The sequence below is a fragment of the Eurosta solidaginis genome, chromosome 2, assembly GCF_040869045.1.
Source record: "Eurosta solidaginis isolate ZX-2024a chromosome 2, ASM4086904v1, whole genome shotgun sequence".
Classification (NCBI taxonomy): Eukaryota; Metazoa; Arthropoda; class Insecta; order Diptera; family Tephritidae; genus Eurosta; species Eurosta solidaginis.
In genome coordinates, this window is record NC_090320.1 from 299,908,139 (window position 1) to 299,935,244 (window position 27,106).

A 27,106-nucleotide genomic window follows, 5' to 3' on the forward strand; every position below is an offset into this window, starting at 1 on the left:
GATTACCCACAATTATTTTGTAATTTTTTTGTTACTACTAAATCTGTAAACACAATGCTCTGTCGCCGCGAAATAAACGCGACGAAGTTCTACTTGTCAAAAATAGAATCTCCGTAATTACATGAAGGCAAGGCGAAAGCAAAAGACAATTTTTATTGATTTCGACTGAATGACATATTGTTGTACAAGGCGTTGTATGGAAAATAATCAAGAAGAAGCAATCAGCTGTTGGGATAACAACACCTGGTAATGAATTCGCCTTGCATGAAGGTGAATACAATGAAAGCGAAGAGCGAAATTTACGCGACGGCATTTTGTGGCGATAAATTTATTATTTATCTATCGCAGGGCGATGAAGAGTGGCAAGGATTGCTGCTGTTCATTTTTTATTTAAAGTATAAAAAGAAAACAAAATATCAAAAAAAAAAAAATTTTTTTTTAAAAGATATTCAAAGATAACTTTAAACGAGCAATTCTTGTATATTTGTATGTTTGTATATTTGTAGCCGAACGATCTCGGGAACGGCTCAACCGATTTAAACGAAATTTAAGATAATGTATCGGCCACCGTGGTGTGATGGTAGCGTGCTCCGCCTATCACACCGTATGCCCTGGGTTCAACTCCCGGGCAAAGCAACATCAAAATTTTAGAAATAAGATTTTTCAATTAGAAGAAACATTTTCTAAGCGGGGTCGCCCCTCGGCAGTGTTTGGCAAGCACTCCGGGTGTATTTCTGCCATGAAAAGCTCTCAGTGAAAACTCATCTGCTTTGCAGATGCCGTTCGGAGTCGGCATAAAACATGTAGGTCCCGTCCGGCCAATTTGTAGGGAAAATCAAGAGGAGCACGACGCAAATTGGAAGAGAAGCTCGGCCTTAGATCTCTTCGGAGGTTATCGCGCCTTACATTTATTTTTTTTTTATCACCTTCCAAGACTTTATACCTAGGTGTTGCCACTCAGAATATTTCACAAGGATGCCACCTATTCGAAATAAAAAAAAAAATTGCATGAGATATGCCGATATGGGTATCAAACGAGAGGTATTTCACTCCGCATTACAATAGGGAAATTTTTGACTAGGATTGCCATTTAGGGTTGCCACCTATTCGAAATAAAAAAAATTGCATGAGATATGCCGATTTGGGTATCAAACAAAAGGTATTTCACTCCGCATTACAATAGTGACATTTTTGAGTAGGGTTGCCATTTAGGGTTGCCACCTATTCGAAATTAAAAAAAACTTTCATGAGATATGCCGATATGGGTATCAAACGAAAGGTATTTCACTCCGCATTACAATAGGGACATTTTTGAGTAGGGTTGCCATTTCGGGTTGCCACCTATTCGAAATTAAAAAAAATTGCATGAGATATGCCGATATGGATATCAACCGAAAGGTTTTTCACTCCGCATTACAATAGGGAAATTAAAAAAAAATTGCATGAGATATACCGATATGGGCATCAAGCGAAAGGAGCTTCACTCCGCATTACGATAGGGACATTTTGACTAGGGTTGCCATTTAGGGTTGCCACCTATTCGAAATTAAAAAAAATTGCATGAGATATGCCGATATGGGTATCGAACGAAAGGAATTTCACTCCGCATTACAATAGGGACATTTTTGGTAGGGTTGCCACCTATTCGGCATGAGATATGCCGAAATGGGTATCAAACGAAAGGCATTTCACTCCGCATTACAATTGGGACATTTTTGAGTAGGGTTGCCATTTAGGGGTGGGGTAGTTAGACGAAATAGTACTCTACTTACTCATATTCTATTAAAGTTTTAAAGGTGAACATTAAAGTTAAAAATCTTCGTAAAAAATCTTACACATGATTCGACTTAATTTTCTTAATTTCACACACGCTAATAAAATTGAAATGCAATATCAAGGCACCGTGGCAAATTCTAGCAAAATATATTTAAATGCATATTTTTGGCTAATATGAAATGAATAATTGCAATTTCTTACAGATTACTATTAGAAAGATTTCTCACCATAGCAAAAATATATCTCACCATGGTAGAGGCATATGTTCAATTTGAAAACGACATCTAACCATTTAACTACTTACCAACAGATGGCGCTTAGGGAAGTAAGTTGACATTTAATTAAACTAACTGATAGTTGTCATTTGTGAAATTTACAAGTTTTTGGAATGTAATAATATTGTGAGACTTTCATAGTGTACAACTAAAAATATGTTTGAAATTAATAATTCGGCGCATGAAGATACTCGACCTAAATAACTTAGTTCTCGACTTCACTAATTGTTATAACAATCCCTTATACTAAAGGCTGGAATTACCCATTTCAAATTTTTCATTCCAGTTCGTTTTGCGGTTAGTGTTTGATATGTTTTTCAAATCTATTTTTAAGGAAATCAAATACTGGTAAGTAAAAATATATAACATACGTATATATAAAAGAAGTTGAGTTTGATTAACGATGACATGCTGAACAAAGTATGTTTATGCGGCATACTCGAAGATTGCCGAGCAAGGCTCGGTCGCCCAGGTAATAATTCTTAATTTTACTGCCAAAACACAATGGGTAATTAGCACAAACATTTGCTAAATTTTAGTTTTTTCATTCAATGTTTTCAACTAACCGGCACACGGTGGGGTATTTGATCAATCTAGCTGGCCAAAGGTAGATTTTTCAAAATATTCCAATTTTTTTAAATATACTCCCCGGCGTCCCTAAATGTCCACTAAATAGTATCCATACCACAAATCCCATCTGCAACGTCGACGGAGTTAAGCGGGCACATCTAAAGTTGTATAAAAATTGTGTGCAGTTCGATGTATTTTTGGATTATAAAGCAATATACCCTTCTAACCTAAATACTTGTTCACTTGTTTAGCCTTAATCAAATCTAGTTACATTTTCTTTTAGGACAGGTAAATGTGTTTTTAATTCAATTCGTATGTTAGATTTTATATACCGTATGTTTAACTGTGTTATTCTACTTGTAACATTACTACTTTTCAATATTAATTTTTTTAAAATCCTTGCAAACAAAAATATATATCTTTTTTTCAAGGCATATCATTACAGTAATTTTTTGGCAATACATAAGCTTATGTTTGTTTCAAAGCTTAATAACAAAAACGGCTGCGTATACCCGCGATTTTTTGAGTGGTGATAAATTTTGGAAGAGACTGATACCCCATATGGGCCAAAGGTGTCAACCTTGTGAAAACATCCTCAGTGGCAACACCTAGGTGAGAAGTTTTAAAATGTAATACTATATAGATGTACCAAATTTGATTCAAATCGGTTAAGCCGTTTCCGAGATGGTAGTGGATATACAAAGAAATATAAAAAAGGTGAGGTGGCAACCCTAAGTGGAAACCCTACTTAAAAGTATCAATAGAAGTGCGAAGTAAAATACCTTTCGTTTGATATTCATATTGACATACATATCTCATGTAATGCCAAAAAATGAATCCGGGTCCCTCCGAAACGGGGGGCTAGATCCATAGTAATTCTGCGCCGAATACCGTGAATTTACTGTCAAATATTTTCTTTCATAATAACGAAGTTAGACAACTACTTTTTTAACAGAAATAACTGCTGTTTTAGTTCTGGCCAGCTAGATTGATCAAATACCCCACCGTGCGGCGTACGTGCGCTGCAAAAAATTTAAACTGATGCAAGCTTATCGAAACGTACGCCGTATATATGTAAACTGTATTTTTTTAAATACCGCGGTTATAATATTATTGTTCGCCCCGGATTAAGATTCCTGGGAACAAAACGTGTCTTTCGATACAGCTTTTAACATTTTGGGCGTGCTTTAGCAGTCCAGTGCCAAAGCGAAGAATTCAAAAAGTTTTAATTGTTTTCATCTTTATTTCTGTATATGACCACTCCAAGGCGAACCCATACAAGGTGATTTCTAAGCGAATTCAACGCAATTCGGCGTGCAGAAGAATGTCAAGTCAAAAGAAAATTTTCATTGTTTTCGTTTGACTGACATATTGTTGTACAAAGCATTGTATGGAAAATTGTTAAGAAGAAGCAATCAGCTGTTAGGTACTAAATTTTACTTATGGCCACTCCGAATAAAAACCGTTAAAAAATTTCGCACGGTTTTGTGTTTTGGGTAGAAAAAATATCTGCGCGTTATTTGAGAAATGTCAGCGGCCGGCGCGGCGATGATCGTCGTCGCTCGGCATTATGTTTACAGCTTTACAAATTCGAAATCTCATCATGCTTTGCTATGCAGAAACTTTAAAAACTACATATTGTAGAAAGTATATATCGTTGAGGACGCGATAAAAGCTACTGATGGAATGGAATGGCTTTCAGTAATATAGTGTATTTCAAATTAACTTGATCTTCGAATATACGTAATAATTTACAGAAATACAGACAACGCATTCAAGTTACAAATGATTTCATTTTTGATGATTGCAATTACAGTATTTGAACGTAAACAAAGTTCTTACAATCAGATTGATTGTATATTGTAATTTTTACAATCACAGAATATATGTGACCCGGTCTATGAACAGGTGACTTATGACTAAAAAGAAAAAACAGCTGTTAACAGCTGTTTCTCGCAATTTCTTTTTTGAGTCATAAGCCACCTTTTCATAGACCGGGTCACATATATCAAATTTAATTGCAATAGGGGCTCATGTAACCGTATAAATGCCTATAAAGTGTGTAAACGTATAAATTTATCTAGTGCGCAAACGAGCTGTCAAATTTTGTATGATAAATCATTTACACAATTTGTATAAATTTACGCGCACATTTCATTGTGTAAACGCGGTAAACTCAAAGGAATGCAACCTTGCAGACATTACAGCCGGCATTTTTATCAGAAATCTCCAACATCAGCAAGTAAAGGCGTTTTAGTTTTGCTTTTTCACTTAATCTTGGTATTTTTTAATTTGTATAACAATCAAAAAAATTTTGTTTGGCAAATATTGCATTACAGCCGGCATTTTCATCAGAAATCTCCAACATCAGCAAGTAAAGGTGTTTTAGTTTTGATTTTTCACTTAATCTTAGTATTTTTTAATTTGTATAACAATCAAAAAAATTTTGTTTGGCAATAATACAGCTGAAAAACAATCAAGTTTATCAAGAGTATTACTAGGTGCGTTCATATAACCGCGTGTGTAAATGGATATAATTTACACCTTATAAGTTTATATGCTATCTTGAGTCCCCCTAATATTTGATTTTTAACTGATTGTTCATTGTAAATTTTAGAACCACGCAAAAAAGCAATCAAATTCTATTACAATAAAATAAGCGAAGCAAGCGTTGTAAATTTTTCAGCTCTGATAGCCAGATTAGATAATGTTACTAAAAGTTTGCAGTTTTTACTACAACAAACTAACCAAATACTATTAATTCCATATATTTTCAAAATATTTTGAACCTTCTAAAAGTTTAAAAATTTTTTTTTTGGTTCTACTGCAAAATTTTGTTGGATGGATTTAGCAGTTTTTAACGCGTCACCGACGATATGTAATCCATATTTATAAAATATGATTAGTGTATATGTATAAATATATATGAGTTATGTAAATTTATGAGATAGTATATACATATGTACATTTATAACATGTTTAAGCTTGGCTTAGTAGTTTTTTTTTTTTTGGATTAGTATTGCAATGGGGTATTCAACTACTGGGAAATATTTTGCACTTAATATTATAGAGCTAAGCAAATAATTTTAAAGCATATTCAGAATATGTATTAACAAAGAAAAAGTCATTAGTAGAAATGGATTGCACATTGACGCTACGAAAACACAAAAAACAATTATAATATATTTGAACAAGAAAAAAAAAATTATGCTAACTTTATTTTATAAACAATAACTTTTGGTTAACTTATGAAAAAAAAATTTTGTTTTAATAAAAATAATTTTCTTGCAATAAATGTTTCTTATTTAAAGTTTTAAATTTTTTTAAAAATTACTTTTGTTAAGGTGTACCTTATAATTTAAGCAAACCATTTTTTAGTCACCTCTTCGGTAAAACTTTTCTAAAAATTTTGTTATTACCATTCCGGGCCTTAAGCCCAGGACTTTTTGTGTAGTAGGCGAGCACGCTTCCTCTACTCTACGGCGATTGCCAAACAACAGTGTAAAAAATTTCGCATATACATATATAACCTTTGGCCCCATTAAAAACGGTTAAAGGGTGTCCCACAGGGATCAAAATTAAGATTTCTTATAGACTGGAAAAACTATTTTTAGTTTGTAACATACAAAGTCGGTTATGCTATAATAATTGAGGATATCATGCATAAATTTTGGTCCAAACTGTAAACGGCTGAAGGGTGTGCGCACTTTAACCACTGTGCTACACCCCTTCACCATTTTCAATCGGGACTAAAATTAAGATGTGATATTTCTGACCCAGGTATTACCATTCGAAGTGGTTAAACTGGAAAAATACGTTGATTTGATTTATAAGAACCGCCCTACTAAATATACATATGTACTATTTTGATTGCCAATCTTGTATATTTACTTTGGAGGAGCAAAGGTCATGCTATTATAAATTGACCAATGTTGGGAATAGCAACAATTGGAACACGATGCTGAAATTTATGATTAGATAAGTTTATAATAATAGTGTAGCTGGAGCCTTATTCGTATATGTATTCTATCTTAATTAACAAGTGCACAAGTCTAATGTCGTGTAAAAACGAAACCTAAGAAAATAGATCTCAAAAACATTTTCAAAAATATTCGAAATTTCCAGCCATGTTCAATTTCGAAATTTTAGCTGAGAATTTTCAATAACTTCCTGAGTAAGCAGCTTTTTGGAATCCAATTTATTTTAGTCCAACAAAGTAAAAGTTTGAAGAATTCGAATTGACTTTTGAATTTGTTTCTCCAAGGGCGTTTTAAGCTTTCTTCATTGTTAGGTGAATTTAGCTATTTTTTTATATGCAATTAAAACTAAAGCACCCTTTGAAGAAAAAAGTTAAGTCAATGCAAATTTTTATCAGAATGAAACTTATTGTATTATAAAAAAATTACTGAGTATGCGATAGTTTATGAAAATTTCAAGTTAAAATTTCGAAACTTTCATAAAGATTTTTAATTTTAAGCGCTTTGTATTTCCGAATTTTTTCGGAAACGTGTTTACAATTAACTAGCACCTTTTTTGTTATACAACTCATTAAACTTTTTAAGATTAAAATAAATAAATCGTGCCAACTCTTCTTTTTACGTGTAGGTGCATTTCTAAAAATTTTCCAAAAGTTCCTTTTAAGACGATCAGTCAGGGTGCATTTCATGTTTTCTTTCCTATAAAAATTCAAATTTCACAGTTCAAAAAATAAAAATCTAAAAAGTATGATCTGTTTTCAAAGTCGAAACTAATTTTCTTCTAATTTCGAATTCGAACAAAAAAATCAACTTATTTTTTGAAATCGGTAAAAGTTTTCGATTTACATTCGAGCAGCCTTGAGGTTTCAAAATCGACTATCCAATATAAATATATCAGATTAAAAACAAAAAAATATCTGTCGTACAACTGTTTTGTGTGATGAAAGAAAAGTATTGATAGCCGAAATTGGTCAAGCCCCATCACTGGTCGATTTGAGTTGGAATGACCCATTTGTAATGCAAAAAAATCATTTCTAAAAAAAATTAAATGAAATGCTAAAACTGCAATTATTTTGACTTACGCTTACAAAAGCTACAACACATATAATACACATATATTTTCTGTACAAATTTTAATATTTTTAAACTCCAAAGCAAATGAAAAAACCTTAATTACAAAACTTTGAGCATTTCAAAAGTACATTACAACAAGACGAATAAATAAGCAAAAAAGTCAAAATAATTTAAAAATTGTGAATTGGTATAAAAGGAAATGCATATTGTTCGAAAGGAATGTTATTGAGTGCGTCATAGAAAAACATTTTTTTAAATGCATTAGTACTAGGCTTAATTGATTTTTAGCTCATTTTCGTGTTAAATTTTCTATTTAGTTTACTGACTGTTGAGGTTTTGTTGTTCTTGTATGTATGTATTAGTGTCACTGTGTAACTGACACATATTGTTGTTTGGCGCTTTTGCACTTACCTCTTACTATAAATGGCTAAACTGCGCGCACGCGTCGTAACGCTCCCACTACTACTAATACCGCTACCAGTTGATGCTGTTGTTGTAGTTTGTAACGCGCCTGTTGTAGCAGTACCACCGCCATCTGCACGTGTTGTACATGGTAGCATATTTCCTGTTGTTGTCGTTGCTGTTGCCGTTGTATGTGTTGCTGTTGTTAGAAGGTTAATGAGGTTATTATTAGTGCGTGTGTTAACTTTTTTGTGATTATTAATATGATTGATGTTGTTCTTGTTGCTTTTAATATAATGTGTGCTACTTCTACTAAATATAAAACGATTATTACAATTATATAAATTGCTATTGCTGTTGAGTGCAGCTGTTGCTGCTAGCATTGCTTCATGTGCCACCGCTGCTGCTGTAGCTGCTGCTGATGCTGCCACCGCTGTCGCTGCTGCCATATCATGATGCCTATCATTATGTCTTTGAGCTGGTGTGGATGTAGCTGCCGTACCTGTAGCTCCGCCTCCACTACCATGAGTGTCCGACATTATATTGGCAATGTTGTTACGGAATGGCTGAGATCGGGCGCGCATATGACGTTCGAAATCCATGGCGCTGAGGAAAAATGTGATAAAGTGGAGGGATACGGTTAGAATTAGAAATATGTAAGTACTATAGAAACAAAAATAAGAGCAGGACTGATAAATTTTGATAATACTTAATAAAAAACACTATCTTCATAGTAACTGCACGGCTGAGCTGATACGCGCATTATACATTAACATAGAGACTCAGATGCCGCACAAGCACTGACGTGGAACTCGACGCCTGATCTACCGGTATGACGTATCCTACTGCTTGCTATAAATTTTCTACTTTCCTTCAGGCTAGGTGGCACTTTTAACTCCACCTATAATACCTCTTGGAAACAGATAAGCAGGCTGGATAGTATCGGAACTTGATAGTACCGAAGTTGATCTGATTCAATTAGGCAAAAGATTGGCAGAATAAGTAACAGTCCCCTAAACTTTCGGATAATGTTTTTGTTGCAATCAAGCACATGGTTAGAACTTCACGACGATCATAGTAAACTATTAAAGAAACCCGTGCCGTTCCCATTGTTACTTAAGAGTTCATGTCTTGCCTGTTTAGTTTTCAAAAAAATTTTATAATGGGATTTATATGAGGAGTGTGACCCCAGGTAGAAACCTATATCGGAAGTTATGTTATAGAAACTACTCCATGTACAAACTTTATTCATGAAATTTTCAGCGTCGGCTGATAGTAACCTGAAGATATTGACAAAAGTAGGCGTATGAGTGAGTTTCATTAAAAAATCATATCTTGCAAACTGACAACGGTAGAGGTATCAAACCAACTGTAGGCTTTTTTCTTTCGCAGGCCATATTATATAAATTTTTTTTTTATAAAAATATTAATTAAAAAAAAAATAAGATTTTATGTTTGTGTATCGCATTGTTCGATTGCCTTTTCCTATATAAATATTCAAGAGTTGTTTTTAAAATTATAAAACTAATGATATTTTCAGCCATCAATTAAGCACTATCAGAGAATACAAAAAATTACACATAACTACTAAATCATACAAAAAGGTATCTTACTATGAACTTCCATCCGAATTATTGCCACGTGAGCTGTGTTGTGCTGTCAATTGCTGCTGCAAAGTCGAATGCTGCTGTTGCTGTGATTGTGGCGGCTGTTGCGCCATTATGGGCGTCTGATGTATTTGCTGTTGATGCTGACGTCGTAACGCCTTTATCTGATTCAATTTATCACCCTGTGTCTGTGAATTTTGCTTGTCAATAGCTGCCTGTGTCATTTTCACAGTCGAGGCAATTGTCGGCCGTTGCGCTGCTTCTAAACCAACACAAGGTTTTCGCAATTTCTTTTCCGCATAAAGCGGTTCGGTGCCGCTGACTGGTGATACGCGCATTAAAACCTCACTTACAGCCGCAACAGGTGGTGTACGACGTACTGGAGGAGTTGGCGGCTTCCCACCACAATCCGAAAGCGAGTTTACACCTGCCGCAGCTAGCGTCGAACCAACATGTATCGTGGGTGATTTGCGTCTTCGTGTCGTTGTTGACGCAATATATGTTGCATTCGAATTATCTGTGTTATCCTCATCGTCAATATTTTCTTCGGTAATGGTGGCATCCTCATCACTGGCGCTACTCACATTCGCATTGCGACTATCGGCTTTCTCCTTTAAACGACGATTATTTGTGTGGGCAAGTGTCGTAATCTGATTAGTGGGTGTGGTACTAATGGGTAAGGTAGTAATGGGTGAGCGTGCACGTGTCGTAACGCCCATTTTTGTATTACCATTGGTCGTCGTTATGTCGTCGTTGTCGTGCAGATGCATAGTATCGACTTTCTGTGAAATGCCTTTCACACAATTTTCTTTTGGCTGAGTTAGCGTCGGCACACCACCAGTTGATAGGACTTGCTTGAGCGCAATACTATAGATTCCGTATTTGTGTACGGGACATTGCGCGCCAGAACGTTTGCGCATGCGTTCACCTTCGGCCCATAACCAAGTTTGTTTGCTATTGCGGAAAGGAAATACATTTTACACTTATGATTTATGCAAATCATAATTAAATTTTTTATATTTACTCTTCCATCCATTGCTGTTGATGACCAATAACTGAACCTGGACGACACAGTCGCAACCAAGCAATAGCTTCCAGCGCTGTAAAGTTATAATGCTTCATGATGTACGCACCGATAAGGCTGCCAGTGCGGCCAAGACCAGCTAAAAAGTTAAGTAGATGATAAATATATTTGGTAATTAAATAATAATAAAAAAACAAGTAAGAAAGGGTGTAACCGAACATTACATACTCAGCTGTGAGCTTTGGAGACAAAATAAGGAAAAATCACCATGTAGGAAAATGAACCTAGGGTAACCCTGGAATGTGTTTGTATGACATGGGTATCAAATGGAAGGTATTAAAGAGTATTTTAGAAGGGAGTGGGCCATAGTTCTATAGGTGGATGCCCTTTCGAGATGTCGCTATAAAGGTGGACCAGGGGTGACTCTAGAATGTGGTTGTACGATATGGGTATCAAATTAAAGGTATTAATGAGGGTTTTAAAAGGGAGTGGCCCTTAGTTGTATATGTGAAGGCGTTTTCGAGATATCGACCAAAATGCGGACTAGGGTGACCCAGAACATCATCTGTCGATTACCGCTAATTTATTTATATGTGTAATACCACGAATAGTATTCCTGCAATGATTCCAAGGGCTTTTGATTTCGTCCTGCAGAACTTTTTCATTTTTTTCTACATACTTAATATGGTAGGTGTCACACCCATTTTAAAAAGTTTTTTCCAATGTTATATTTAGAGTTAAAAAACCAATCCAATCACCATGTTTCATCCCTTTTTTCGTATTTGGTATAGAATTATGGCATCTTTTGGAATTTTCGATATCGAAAAAGTGGGCGTGGTTATAGTCGGATTTCGCCCAATTTTAATACCAAGATAAGGTGAGTTCAGATAAGTACGTGAACTAAGTTTAGTAAAGATATATCGATTTTTGCTCAAGTTATCGTGTTAACGGTCGAGCGGAAGGACAGATGGTCGACTGTGTATAAAAAGTGGGCGTGGCTTCAGCCGATTTTGCCCATTTTCACAGAAAGCAGTTACCGGCATAGAAGCTATGTCCTTCCAAATTTCACAAGTATTGGTAAATTTTTGTGCGAATTATGGCATTAAAAGTATTCTAAACAAATTAAATGAAAAAGGGCGGAGCTACGCCCATTTTGAAATTTTCTTTTATTTTTATATTTTGTTGCAACATATTTTTTTTAAGTGGGCGTGTTCGTCATCCTATTTTGCAAATTTTTATTTAGCACATATATAGTAATAGGAGTAACGTTCCTGCCAAATTTTATCGTGATATCTTCAACGATTGCCAAATTACAGCTTGCAAAACTTTTAAATTACCTTCTTTTAAAAGTGGGCGGTGCCACGCCCATTGTTCAAAATTTTAAAAATTTTCTATTCTGCGTCAAAAGGTCAACCCACCTGCCAAGTTTCATCTCTTTATCCGTCTTTGGTAATGAATTATCGCACTTTTCGGTTTTTCGAAATTTTCGATTTAGAAAAAGTGGGCGTGGTTATAGTCCGATTTCGTTCATTTTAAATAGCGATCTGCGATGAGTGCCCAGGAACTTACATACCAAATTTCATTAGGATACGTCAAAATTTACTCAAGTTATCGTGCTTACGGACGGGCGGATGGACGGACATGGCTAAATGAATTTCATTTTTCGCCCAGATCGTTTTGATATAAAGAAGTCTATATCTATCTCCATTAGTTTTTGCCGTTACGGATTACCGTTATGCGAACAAAATTAATATACTCTGTGAGCTCTGCTCATCTGAGTATAAAAATAATGGATGTAACAGTAGGTTGGTGGAAAAAAAACGCATGAAACTTGTGTCTCCTCATTAAGGAATTACATATAATATTGGCTTAGGTGGAATAGACTTATAATAAAGATTTAACAATATAATGTACTCAGAGAGGAACAACCAAAGGCATCCCGCAGTTATACTGAAATAGTCCCGATGAAATGATCCTGAAAACAATCCCCAAATAATGCCTATAAAAATTCCAAAACTATATCCAAATAGTCCCAAATTATAAAAAATAGTTCTAAAATGATACCTAACCCATTGCGAAATAAAGACGCAAAATGATCCTGAAAACAATCCCGAAAATATTCGGAAAATAAAATTATTTCCAAATAATCGCAGAAAGGTTCCGAAATTATTCTGAAATACTCCAAAGGATCCCGAAAACAATCTCAAATTTGGTTATTATCAACTATTTTGGGATTACATATTACTAAAACCAGTCTAATGCCTTTTTAGTACCGTTTTGGTATCATATAAAAATAAATCCAAAATGATCTCTAAATGGTCCGTAAATTGTTTTCGAAATAGAATTTGAATCATTACTAAATAATCCTAAAACTCTATTCTAGTCATAGTCTTGATAAAAAAAGTGCAGAGTGCAAATTTCTTAAAAATAAATAAATAATAGTTTAAAAAAACTAAAAAACACGCTTTTATAGCTAACCGAACTTAAAAATAGAAAATAATTTTCAATTAAAAAGAGTTTATATAACAGTAGTAGAAGGTCAAACAATCATTTATGTTAATCACCTCAAAATAAAATTATAATAAAATTTAAGTTATTAACAGAATAATTTAAATCAGATCCTCTCAGATAGTTGCCAATAGAATGATTGTAACATTCAATATCAAGCAACCCACGCTTTTTACTGTGAATTAAATTATTCTGTTAATAACTTAAATTTTATTATAATTTTATTTTGAGGCGATTAACTATAAATGATTGTTTGACCTTCTACTACTGTTATATAAACTCTTTTTAATTGAAAATTATTTTCTTTTTTTAAGTTCGGTTAGCTATAAAAACGTGTTTTTTTAGTTTTCTTAAACTATTATTTATTTTTAATTTTTTAGTTCACGTAATTTTAAAAGTTTTAGTCGAGAGTGATGAAACCTCGAAACGCCAGCGGTCCATGGATGAATCCAACCCCACGGCACCGAAAAGGGCCAAGACGCAGGGAGGCTGGACGCGGTCTTTCCAGGGCAATGTCAAGCTAATTGCCTGTGACGACCCCAGGTCGGTAAACCTCTATAGGGCCGCCGTTACGCTGATAGGGGTGGTATATCCGAGCGGAAGTAGTGGAGGCGCGAGATATCCCCCCACGACAAAGGGCTAGAGCCTGGGTTCCAGTGACGCCAACGGACCCAGCTGACATCCTGGATCTGCTCCAGGAGTACAAGCTGCCACAGGTTTGGAAGTCAACCCGGATAAAACCGAGCTTGTCCTCATCACGAGTAGGTACAAAGTACCAAATCTTACACCGCCAAGAATTGGGGGTACGTTCTTAGCGTTTAGCGATCAAGTCAAGTATTTGGGAGTCGTTCTGGATAGGAAGCTATTATGGAGTGACCATATAGTGGAGCGATCCAAGAAGGCAGCAGCAGAGCTGTTCACCTGCAAGAGGGCAATTGGCACCTCCTGGGGATTCTCCCCTAAGGTGAGCTACTGGATTTACACAGCCATTGTGCGCCCGATTCTTCTTTATGGTGCCTTGGTCTGGTGGCCTGCACTAGCTAAAAGTACCTATCTTAAAATGCTTCAGAAGGTGCAACGGAGTTCGGAGCTCTGCATTATCGGGGCTCCCGGCTCCACTCCAGATTCCGTTACATACATACATGGATACATAGATACATAGATAGATACAGGCGAAGCTAATAAGAGCGTGTTAAAAAGGGCTCCGGTATGCTCTTTCGTAGATGTGCCATGCATCCACTTCTATCATTAATAAAGGAATGAGTTCTTCGCATTATGTGCAAGGCTTCAAATCTATGGTCATTTGGGGTGGCCGTAAGTTCAATTGACCTTATGTCCGTTAACCTTATTGCATTGTCATCGACCCTTGATACGTGTGCAAAGTTTCAATCAAACTTATGGCCATTCAAAGTGGTAATAAGGCCAATTGACCTTAGGCCGTTGACCTTATGTCACCACACCACCACATTAATGCATTGTCATCGAGCCTTGATACGTGTGCAAAGTTTCAATCAAACTTATGGCCATTCAAAGTGGTAATAAGGCCAATTGACCTTATGACCGTTGACCTTATGTCACCACACCATCACATTAATGCATTGTCATCGAGCCTTGATACGTGTGCAAAGTTTCAATCAAACTTATGGCCATTCAAAGTGGTAATAAGGCCAATTGACCTTATGACCGTTGACCTTATGTCACCGCACCATCACATTAATGCATTGTCACCGAGCCTTGATACGTGTGCAAATTTTCAATCAAACTTATGGCCATTCAAAGTGGTAATAAGGCCAATTGACCTTATGGCCGTTGACCTTATGTCACCACACCATCACATTAATGCATTGTCATCGAGCCTTGATACGTGTGCAAAGTTTCAATCAAACTTATGGCCATTCAAAGTGGTAATAAGGCCAATTGACCTTATGACCGTTGACCTTATGACCGTTGACCTTATGTCACCACACCATCACATTAATGCATTGTCATCGAGCCTTGATACGTGTGCAAAGTTTCAATCAAACTTATGGCCATTCAAAGTGGTAATAAGGCCAATTGACCTTATGACCGTTGACCTTATGTCACCGCACCATCACATTAATGCATTGTCACCGAGCCTTGATACGTGTGCAAATTTTCAATCAAACTTATGGCCATTCAAAGTGGTAATAAGGCCAATTGACCTTATGGCCGTTGACCTTATGTCACCACACCACCACATTAATGCATTGTCATCGGTCCTTGATACGTATGCAAAGTTTCAAATTAATCAAACTTCTAGAAACCGGTGAAAATTAAGCTCAAAGATTCCGTTACATACATAGATACAGGCCAAGCTAATAAAAGCGTGTTAAAAAAAGAGGCAAAAATTACAGTTTATATGGGGTATATAATATATATACCACCGATCTCTATGATTTTTTCAGACAACAACATATGCTATATACGTAATCATTTCGTGAAATTTGAAGCTTCTAGCTGTTAAAATGGGACAATGAGGCCAATTGACCTTATGGCCGTTGACCTTATGTCCCCACACCATCACATTAATGCATTGTCATCGGTCCTTGATACGTATGCAAAGTTTCAAATTAATCAGACTTCTAGAAACCGGTGAAAATTAAGCTCAAAGATTCCGTTACATATGTACATAGATACAGGCCAAGCTAATAGAAGCGTGTTAAAAAAATAAAAAAATGTTAACCCGTTTCAACGAAAGTCGATTCTAAGGTAAAGAACGACATAAAATCTACGGAGAATCTTTTCCAATTACAAGGATAATGAAAACCCACATTGCCTCAAGTACACTTTGAAAAAAATTAAATTTTTCCCTCATCTTGATTACTCACCTTTGCAATGCACAGCTATAGCACCCTTTGTATTCTCGCATATCGATAGAAATTTCTTCAATATCATATCACTCGGCGTACTACCATCAATGAAGAACAAATCCTTATGATCGAATCCAGCATTTTCGAAACTTGACGCATGATAAACTTTCGCATTCAAACGTATCACAGTTGTTACATTATTTTCATGAAAATATTCAAAATATCTTTCGGGCGAATGACACGGATAACCATTGGGCAGTGTTTTCGATTTTTGATGTGGTCCACAGAAAGCAATAAACTTTTGTGGTACAATCCAATTGAAATCACCATTCTCAACACGCTCGAAATATTCATATTCTTCAGCATCGAAATCATCAAAGCTAAAAAAGCCAGCTTTTAACGCTTTATAAACAGCATTTAAGCAATCAATTAATGAAATTTTATATCCACTGGGTCCAAAAGAGGCATCACAGAAACGTGTGTAGGCGGGTATATCGCCAGCGACTAAGGGTCGGTAAGCGTCCATTGGCAATTTGTTAAGGTAGATAATCTGAAATAGAATCAGTTATTAATATATGCAACAATTTATCATATATTATTTCATATATACACCCGCGAGTAAGAAAATAGCAGCAACCATTATTTGTACAGTTCATTAGTTATTTTCATCTATTATTAATTTTCTATTATATTAATTTGTTGTCTTCAAGACCAACTTTATTATTTTTGTAAAATGTATATTTTACAAGTTATATTATATTAAATAATTATACATAGAAAACGAGTAAATTAGAAAAAATAAAGTTCATAGACCGTATAGCCGACTATTTCAAAACCCATGACGGTTTATCATCAGCGATCCACACATTGACGGTGGTAAAGAATATAAACAACAAAGAGTAGAAAACGAAATATAAATAGAAACTTGCAAAGTGCATTGATGGCCTGATGCGTCAAGGGTTTTGAAATAGTCGGCTATACGGTCTATGAACTTTCTTTTTTCTAATTTACTCGGTTTCTATGTATAATTATTTAATATAATATAACTTGTAAAATATACATTTTACAAAAATAATAAAGTTGGTCTTGAAGACAACAAATTAATATAATAATTAATTATTTACAGACCAATAAAACCAAAACATAACATTATTAATTTTCGTTAATTAAAAATATTGTGACGAGCATTACTAAGCTGCTACTACATAAATGCACAACAACAATAAAGCAGCCACTCTTATGTAGAAGGCGACGAAGAGATATCTCACCCATACAAATATGTAGTCATGCCGAAGTAGTTACTCACACATACACACGCATATGGCTAAAAACTACAAAAATACATGTGTATAGCTGGTAACCTTACTGGACCTTAGGAGAAATGGGTGAACGAGAGAACCGAGAGTATAAAAGCAGCGCAAGCTGAGTAATAACTAATCAGTTTCATTTAAACACGCTATTATTTGTGCAGTATAATTGTGAAGTACTACTCTCAAAGTAATCTAAATAAAGTCCAGTTTGTAATACTGAATATTTGAGTGATTTATTCAACAGTTTAGCGATTCGAAAGTTAGCAGAAAGTTGCAAATAAGCGGAATTTCCCAAAATACGTTACAATATATATAATGAATTGTATAAAGAAGAAAAATGTATTTTAAAATTTTCACGAAAATTTCGAAATGTTTACTAAAAATTTCCCAGTAATTGTTTAAGAGTGCAGATATCTATTTAAAAACTAATGCGAGTTTCAAGATCTTTCAAATTTACACCTAGTTAGATTAACCCCCTGCGAGTGTCGATTGGAGTAGAAAGTCGATCGCTAAGCGATTATCTTAATAATGGATAATTAATGATATAATATATCGAAAATAAGCTTTTTGTTTATAGTGCTCCAAAGATTTGGCGATAAACTTGCATAGCCGATTTTATTCCGATCGACACTCGCAATAGAGGTGTAAAATTTATAGGACTACACAACTACATACTCAAATCCAAAAATTCTAAGTAAAATCCTGGAAAGTTCCATGAATATTATTAAATACTTCGTTGTTGTTGAATATTTTCCAAAACAACTGCATTCACAAAAAGTTTCAGAAAATTATAAATAAAAGTTTCAGCTTTCATGAAATATTTTCAAACATTTCGAATATTTTCGAAAGCGTTATTTTCTACAATTGCTGAAAATTCTAAGTAAAAGTTTCGAAATTACCATGGAGATTTTTATAAATTTTTTTTTTATTTTCAAAAACGTTTTCGAAATCGGTTTACACAGTTTTCTTTATACAGTTCATTAACGATTTTTCTAAAATTAACTATAAAACTATTTTTTTACTCACAGGTGTATGTGCAAATAAATAATAAACATTTGCAGCATCCTTAAAAAAACTTACCGAATACGCGCCAATCAGGTAGGCGGCATTCAATCGCTTTGATGCATTGAGCGTTGTGTAGTGTATAATTTTTTTGTTGGCATGACATTTTGCGACTAATTTGGAATTTAGTTTTTGGCAATAACGATAAAGCATGCAAATATTTAGTGGTCCAAAATCATTGTAGAAATTCTCATAAATATATTCTTCATCTATGCTGAAGTAGTGTGTGTTGGGGGTGCTCTTTGGTTTAACGTTTTTCTTGAATGTCACAAAATACAAACGATCTGCGGAAAAAAGAAAAGATAACATTTTAAATATCTACTGTAATTCGAATTTTACTTTAATGATATTTAATTTACGTTGTAAAGTTAAGTTTAAGGACCAAAATGCTTAAGCTTCACATGTCTCATTCTGAGAAGAGTCTGAGGTGAAGGCTAGAGTAAACTCTATCGGAGTAAAATATTGAATTTAATTGTGAAATTTTACTTATATGAAAGGTCGGCGATAAAAAGTGTTTTTACTTTAAAAGTGAATAAAAGCGAAACTTATAACATATCCGTAAAAGAGTGGTGAACAAATAAACCGGCAGAAAAAGCTGCCATAAAACATGGACACATCGATTTGTACAATAAAGCATGGACTTATCGTAATTTTCCATAAGAAGCAGACATTACGGATTCAGAACCATTTCAGCATCACTTCAGGATTATTTTAGGTATAAATTCGGTAAAACTTCAAAACCATTTCGAAACTATTTCACGACTATAAGTATTGGGACGTTTGCAGCATCCTTTCGGGTACACTTCGGGACTATTTTTGGAATCATTTCAAAACTCTTTCAGTTACAGGAACATAAAATAGTCCTAATATTATCCTGAAATTGTTCGCAATTGGTCCCGAAAATGTCTCGAAGTTTATAAGCTTCGCTTTTATTCACTCTTAAAGTGAATACACTTTTTATCGCCGGCCTTTCGTATGTGAAAAAATAGAGGGCCCAGATGACTACCTTATGAAACCCTTATAGGCTTGGGGAGGTTGTTGCCAATCTTCATTACAAGTTTCTGTTTTTAACATATGCCTCAATCAATTTAAAAGCGCTGGAGTTAGGTTGGGTTGAACTGGCCGGTCCATCAAGACTTCTCATAGATTGAATGAGTCCGTAGGGTTACAAGAAGTTTATTTAACGACCAAACTGAAAATATCTATCAAAAACCTGGACCTATGTTATAAAATAACTCCGTCCTATTGGCAAATACTAGAAGCTTTCTAGGACCTACGCCACTTGCTGCTTCTAGATCTGACAGCTGTATCACTCCTAATAGCTGCAGTCTTAGTCTGGAGTTAACTCCGAGTTTTCCAGTTCTTCAAGTAACATATTGTGATTAAGATTATCAAATGCTTTCACAAAATCAGTTTGCGATCGCGAGATTCATATTGGCAGATCTCCCGGCATTAAAGCCATGCTGCTGCGGGGCAATATGATTCATAAAAGCAGCGAATAGCAGGTAATTTTTCAGTTTGTCCAGCAGCTTAAGGATAATTGAAAATTTTGCAATGCGTCGGTAGTTATCTACTAAATTCTTGTGGAATTTCCAAGTATACAGTTAAAATCCTCTGAGTTTTAGTATAAAAAATTGGCCTACTCCAAACTGTTGAAAAATTTCGCTTATGCTTAATAATTTTTTTTCTTGCAAAAGCAAAAGCATTTGACTTTTCTTATGTTTGTTGGTATCAATATTTGTCAAAAAAAGAAATTATCAGACTCGCTGAGGAAGACGTGAGAGCGTCGAAACGCGTAGGAGGGAAAAAAGAAACTTTTGTCAGGCTTGCAGTTTCCTCCCGTGTGTTTCTTTAGGCTTAGCGACCATTTTGGGAACGCGTAGCTAACAAGCGACCGGCCAATTGCTTTATAAGTGGTTATGAGCGTTTCTTTATCTTTTCACCAACTGCTGTCGGCAAGAGACTTGAATTTTATTACTGCTGTGGACTTTAGGTACAAATGCGGCTGCAGGCTCGTCAAAATGTAGGTCCTGATCGGACGTCATACCCAGTATGTTTGGATGTAAGATAGTCGGTAGCGTTATGCCATTAACGTGGATGTTCATTATGGTCGGAATTGGCGTTGTTTACGTTGCAAATAAGGTCGCCGAGGATTTGCTCCGTGACAGTGTCAGATTTCGAGAGGTGAAAAAACTGGAAAGATTAGGGAGTAAAGCTACATCAAAGCAAACAGTTCAGTATAAATTTGGTCAAACAGTAAACATGCTTTATTAATCAATATGTAGAGATTCTTCATTCAAGGAAAAACTATTATAAAAATTCAATAAATTAATTAATTTGTAGTAAACACTTTTTTTCACATGGCGTACATACATATATTCGTTGGTTCTTAAAAAAAAAGGTTTTGAAAATCGTTCTTATTATTTATTTTGCAGTTGGGAAGGCAGCGGTGGGGGGTTGCATAGGCAGTATTGATTCACGTTTTTCAAGTTAAGCTGAACCAAGGGAATTTCGAAAATCCCGGAATTATAAAAATCGAAACAATTGGCATCACTAGTTTGTTAGACATAGAAATTCTTCTATTTATATAAAGTTACCTTGAATTAAACCACAATAGGCACCAAAATATTAACAATGATTATAAAAACTATAAAATACAAACAAATAAAAAAAAAAAAGTTTGGTGTTGTTGCCATTCAAGAGCGCATAGAAGAACGTTAGCACCCACACACAGGCGACGAACCAAAACTGGTGAAGAATATTTGCCATACAAATTTAAGTCTATTCAAATTTGACATCAAAACTTTGTACTTGCAAACATATGAATATGTCGCGGTGTGTGCGCATAACTTTTTTTCCAAATCAAATTTATTACTTAAAAACTTTGACAAGAAGTTCAATGTTGTGTGCCGCAATTGGTGCAACATGCAATCGACAGCGACAAGCAATAAAAATTGAGGAGGTACATTTACAACTAAATACATACAAGATACGAATGTGTTTAGATATGTAAATGTCAAAACTTATGAAAATATTTAATTGGTTTGCTAACATACAGCGCGAACAGAAAAATAGCAATGGAAATTTTTAAGAAATTTCATCAATACAATTCTTATTTTATTTTCGATATCCTAAGAAACAACAAAAAAAAAAAAAACTCAGTAAAGGTGTCTAAGTTCGGGTGTAAACGAACATTATATACTCAGCGTGAGCTTCCATTGTGCATTTCATTTCAGATAAATTACTTTTCTACATAACACGTGGCACGCCCGTTTAAAAAAAATGTCTCCCCATTTCCTCTTACAATAAAACTTGATAAGTGAAATATTATTGATTCAAAACTATTTTTTGCTAAGTTATAGCTTATTACTCTAGTCTACGACCCTTTTAAACTTGTTTTATATCTAAGTTGCCGTGGTCTTTAACCGATCCCGTCCATTTTTACTAGAAATATGTTCTGCTATAAGGAAAATATGTGTGCACAATTTCATTACGATCTGTTAATTTTTCTTCGACTTATGGTTCCCGAAACATAGAAAATTGCTTAGTTATAAAGGGGCGGTACCACGCCCATTTTTTAAAATTTGAAGTTTTTCCTATTTATTGTTATAAATCCACTTGGGAAATGAAATACCATTGATATAAAGCTCTTTTTTTGCAAAGATATAGCTTATTTTATTCGTTCACGACCCTTTTAAAAATCTTTTATCGGTCCTTAACCGATTTCGTTAATTTTTCTTCAAATCATTCCTTATAGTAAAGGCAACCTTTGTGCCGAATTTTGTTACGATAGATTTAACGATTTTTGATTTATGATTAATAATATTTTTAAAATTGATTTTATCACAAGTGGGCGGTGCCACGCCCATTTTAAAATTTGTTTCTCAAATTTGTATCAAGAGTCTCAATATCAGTCCACACGTCAAATTTCAACATTCTAGGTGTATTATTTACTAAATAATCAGGTTTTTTGTGTGTTTCCAAAATGTTATATATATAAACAGTGGGCGTGGTTATCATCCGATTTCGCTCTTTTCAATACCAATCTATTCTGGGTCCAGATAAGCTCGTGTACCAAATTTTCAATATTTACTCAAGTTATCGTGTTAACGGACAGACGGACGGACATGGCTCAATCAAATTTTTTTTCTATACTGATGATTTTGATATATGGAAGTCTATATCTATCTCAATTCATTTTTACCTATACAACCAACCGTTATCCAACCAAAGTTATAATACCCTGTGTACAAGTACAACTGGGTATAAAAAAATTTTTTCACTGCAATTTTTGTGTTCGCTGCTGTAAATACCAAAGTAGAGGCGGTAATGCGCTTTGATAAAAATCAAAACTGTACTACCAGACACACCCACTTTAACGTTACCTCTTTTTGGTATTTGTTGTAATATTAACATTTTTATATTTTTTTGGATGCCAATAAGTTGTCAAAGTCATTCGAAGATGTTTAATTACTTTGTGTACGTGTATACGGATGGTTCCAAATTAATGGAAGGAATATATCCTACAGGCTGCCAGATTACTGCAGCGTTTTTCAGGCGGAAATTATAGCTGGAGGAAGCGTGCTTAAGTTGCAGTCGCGTCAATATATATATTGATAGGCTGCGATTAAGACAACAATCTCACACAGTACTTCATCAAGAAGTGTTCTGGAATGCAAAGAAGCATTAGAAAAACTTCGATCAGGCCGGGCCATACATCTTTACTGGGTTCCCGGTCATACAGGGATAGAAGGTAACGAAAAGACCGATGAGTTGGAAATGGAGGGTGCAATACTCGCTGAGTCGACGACAAACGTCCCAATCCGTTTGGGGGAAATCAAAAGGAGGCGGAGTTGGAGGAGGAGGAGGAGTTGCATACGATCCATCAATCAGGAAAGGCGTGGACAAAAGCGAGGTGCTGCAAAATTTCTAAGATCATGTGTAAAGCCCACGATATTAGACTCACAAAGTGGCTCATATCTCTGAAGAGAAAAAACTTAAGGCTCACGATGGTCATACTGACTGGACACTGCCTTCTGGCGTCACATGCTTAGGCCTCGTCAGTTACAGCAAGTGTAGGAAGTGTGAGCTGCAGGAAGAAACATTTGAGCACGTTTTGTGTTCGTCTCCTGCGCTCGCCAGGTCAAGTCTGCAGCTATTAGGGGCAGCATAGTTGCCAGATCTCGGGGCAGCAATTAAGCTGGGTCCTTCCGTTTGGTCGTCAAACAAATTCTGGTAACACAATGACACATTCAGTCTATGTGAGGTCTTTATTGACCGGCCAGTTCAACCAAACCTAATCCTGTATTTTGCCGATTTGTCTACTTTTCTGTTGACATTTTAGATCTAGTGTGCCAGGGCACGTACTAGGAAGCTTATTTTGTGTTATAAATTTAATTCAATTTTAATAAAATAAAAGCATTGCCTTGGCATAACGACTGGGACGAGAACGTCCCCTGCCGATGCACTTAGTGCCTTCGCGGGAATAACTGGCTTCCCTATTCCAATAGAGAAAGAGGCAACATTTGCTGCACTAAGACTTTGGCGTGACCCTTAATCCCTTCGTGATATAGAGTTAAAAGCGGGAAGAGGTACTTAAATACATTACAAGCCTCCACATACAATAAAAGGTTGAAAGGTCAAGCACAATCATATATATTATTTCTAATTGCTGTTTTTATGTACGGGTCCCTTTTTCGCTCTTATTTGGAATCCAAATCTGTAAATAAAGTTTTGGTTGTAAAGATGGAGATTTGGGCTACTAGTGGGTTTTGGGCAATTTTGGTCGTAGTGCTTTTGTTTAGCTATATTTTATTAAAATAATTTGTTAAAAATAAACGATTGTGAGCACACAAAGAAATCTATTTGTACTATGGCCCTATTGTGAATATTTGCACTGCATTACCGGCAGTTGTTACCATACGCCAGATGGCAGCGCAAGTTGTAAGTTTTAATTGATTGATAGAACAGCTGATTTCTGTTGATATTTGATAAGAGACTTTTATATTGGTTGCGCGAGATGCACACGGGTTCGGCTCGTAGATCTAAATTAAGGTCGCATTGCATCGTGGTCTAATATTTATAGAATTAACAAAATAAAGAAAACGGATTGTGTCAAGTGAATTATTGTTTATAATTGTGTACCATACACCCTCCCCTTGCTCTTTTTCTACACCTTTCATGGTCGGGGCTTTGTCCTTCCAATTCTAAATCTCCTTTTTCCATTTTATTTCTATTTCTCTTTAGCCATCTCTTTCACATTATTCTTCCTCTCACTTCCACTCCCCCTCTCCTTCACTTGCACTCTTCTTCTCTCTCTCCTTCTACTCCTGCTTCTGATTCTTATTCTACCTTGCCATCTTTTTTCTCTTTTCATTCTTCTTCTTCCTGTTCTACTTCTCCCTTTCCTTCCTCGCTCCATCTGCCTCTGCTTCTTCCTCTTCTGCTTCCTCTTCTCTTACTCCTTCTACTGTTATACTCTCCCCTTCTTCCTCTTTCCCCTGTTCTCGTTCCGTTCCCTCTCCTTCAGCAATTCACTCACTCTCTCCTCTTATCTTCTAGGTTTTATGTACATATGCATAGAAAATTTGCATTACTATCTGTTTCAAAACCATCATAAAACATTCTTTTTCAAATAAAAGCATTCATATTTTAACGAGCCTTTTTTTTGGCATCTCATGTGCGTGTTCAGTGCGCCCTTAAATATGCAACATACATATGTAGCAGCATTTATACGCCAAGTACTTTGGCTACGTTACTTGACAGTGGTCATACCTACATGAATTCTCGAATGTCGCACAAACTTTCTGAAGTACACACACGTGAGTGAATTGGCACTTATTGCTTATTATATGACATATATGCATACCTAAGTACAAATGCGCAAGCATATTCCCAAAAAGCACTTAAGCAGCAATTAGTATTGAAATGTTTTTTGTTTTTATTTTTGTATCGTGTTTTTGTGCATATTTTTCACTCACTCTTTATCGCCTCTTAAGGCTTGGTTTCCTCGAAAGCAGTGCCGCTACATAGCGGCTGTTACATAGCGGTAGAGTATGTTGTCAGAAATGTTGCAGTGTAAAAGTAAACTAAGAAGACGATGAAGTTCACCGTAACGTAATATAGCGCTAAGGCATAAAATATTACGGCCATCATGACGGTAGAAACTCGTTCAGCATCGTTTTTTGCCACCGCAATTGTCAAAATGGTGAACATATTGTCAAATATTTATAAAATAAACAATATTTTTTGAATTTTAATTTATTTGAATATGTTTTATTTTTGTATGTGCAATTATAAATATAAGAGAAACTAAAAAAAGTCAAAAATGTAAAATAAAATTTTGTAGATCGCCTGCCGTAAGTGTTCATAGTTTCCAACAAAGCGGTGCCGCTGAAAACGCTGAGTATACCGGGCGTTCTTTAGCGGTCGTAATAAAACGGCACCGCTTTCCGAGGAACCCAAGCCTTTAGGATACCATGGAATTACATTCGAGCCCTGAAATACAACTAGAACGGCTTGGAATGTCGTAAGGGAAAAGAACCAACCAAATATAAGAACCCGGCAAAAAAGAAGATAACTACGAGCTAATTATAAGTTGGTGTCAAACAGGATAAGTAAACTGATGTGCATTATTATTTGAATATTTTATTTTTCATTATCGAAATGGCCGAATAAAAGACACGAATTGGTTACCCCTGCATGACTTGACAACCAAAACGTAGTGAACGGTGGTTACTTCAATGACAACGCAGCATTACTTGACAACTTTCTTTAATACCTAACTTTTTTATAGTTATTTTGATGGTAGCGTGCTCTACCGGGCAAAGCAACATCGAAAAATTTAGAAAAAGTGTTTTCAATTAGGAAAAGGTTGTTCCAAAAGGCGTCGCTTTTTGGCAGCGGTGTGGCATACACTCCGAGTGTATTTCTGCGATGAAAAGCTTCTCAGTGAAAGCTCATATGCCTGACAGATGACGTGCGAAGTCTGCATAAAATACATATGGGGTCGGTCAATTTTTAGGAAAAATTAAAAAAAAGATCGACGCAAATCTCTTCGGAGGGTAAGTGCTTATTTATTTATTTAGTTTTGTGAAGTACTTCCTTTATATAAATAGCACGAAATTTCCTAATATCTCGACCCGAGCACCCCCTATCGGACATTTTTCTCTCATTTAATGTATTCTCATCGGGTTCTCACCTACGTATGACTTTACAAGATGTAGCTCAGTGAAAAGTCTCTCAAAAACTTATCGCAAAATTTCACCCGATCAGTGCGATTTTCCCATATATTTCGACCCGTGTTCCACCTAGCGGATTTTTTCTCATTTTGCTGCACTGTTACGGTGAACTACGTGTAAGGTTTCAAGTTTCTAGCTCAATGAGAAGTTACTTAAAAATTGATAACAAGATTCCACATGCTCTAAATGGATTTTCTAAATATCTCGACTCCTGCCCCATTTAGAAGAATTACTTGTTCTAAATATTGGCCGTGTTTTTTTTACATGTATATACATTTAATTTTGTGGGAAAAAACGATTATCGTCACTTAGGTTATGTTTAGGAAACCCATCTAGCGGCTATTATTGCAGACTCGCGGCAGTGGTTAAATGACTCGCTACAAAACAGGTTGGGCTTAATAGCGGAGACACGACCTCTGTTGGCCATAGTGTATAGCCTATAGTTGAATC

At 35.5% G+C, this 27,106-nt stretch overlaps 1 protein-coding gene and 1 long non-coding RNA gene across 2 annotated transcripts in view; one reads left to right on the top strand and one right to left on the bottom strand.

Annotated features, from left to right (window-relative positions):
- Cdc14 (cell division cycle protein 14) overlaps positions 1-27,106 on the bottom strand; it is a 65,443-nt gene that overhangs the window by 29,682 nt on the left and 8,655 nt on the right. Inside the window, exons 2-7 of the mRNA XM_067768763.1 lie at positions 18,435-18,700; positions 16,063-16,594; positions 10,706-10,844; positions 9,688-10,635; positions 8,409-8,680; positions 8,084-8,273 (exon numbers count right to left, since the gene is read on the bottom strand). Coding sequence (XP_067624864.1) covers positions 8,084-8,273; positions 8,409-8,680; positions 9,688-10,635; positions 10,706-10,844; positions 16,063-16,594; positions 18,435-18,700 — 2,347 coding nt within the window. The remainder of the gene's footprint in view (positions 1-8,083; positions 8,274-8,408; positions 8,681-9,687; positions 10,636-10,705; positions 10,845-16,062; positions 16,595-18,434; positions 18,701-27,106) is intronic.
- Positions 1,392-4,381, top strand: LOC137241303 (uncharacterized). The gene is made up of 3 exons (XR_010949961.1): positions 1,392-2,101; positions 2,338-2,399; positions 3,889-4,381. It is a non-coding gene; the product is annotated as an uncharacterized lncRNA (long non-coding RNA).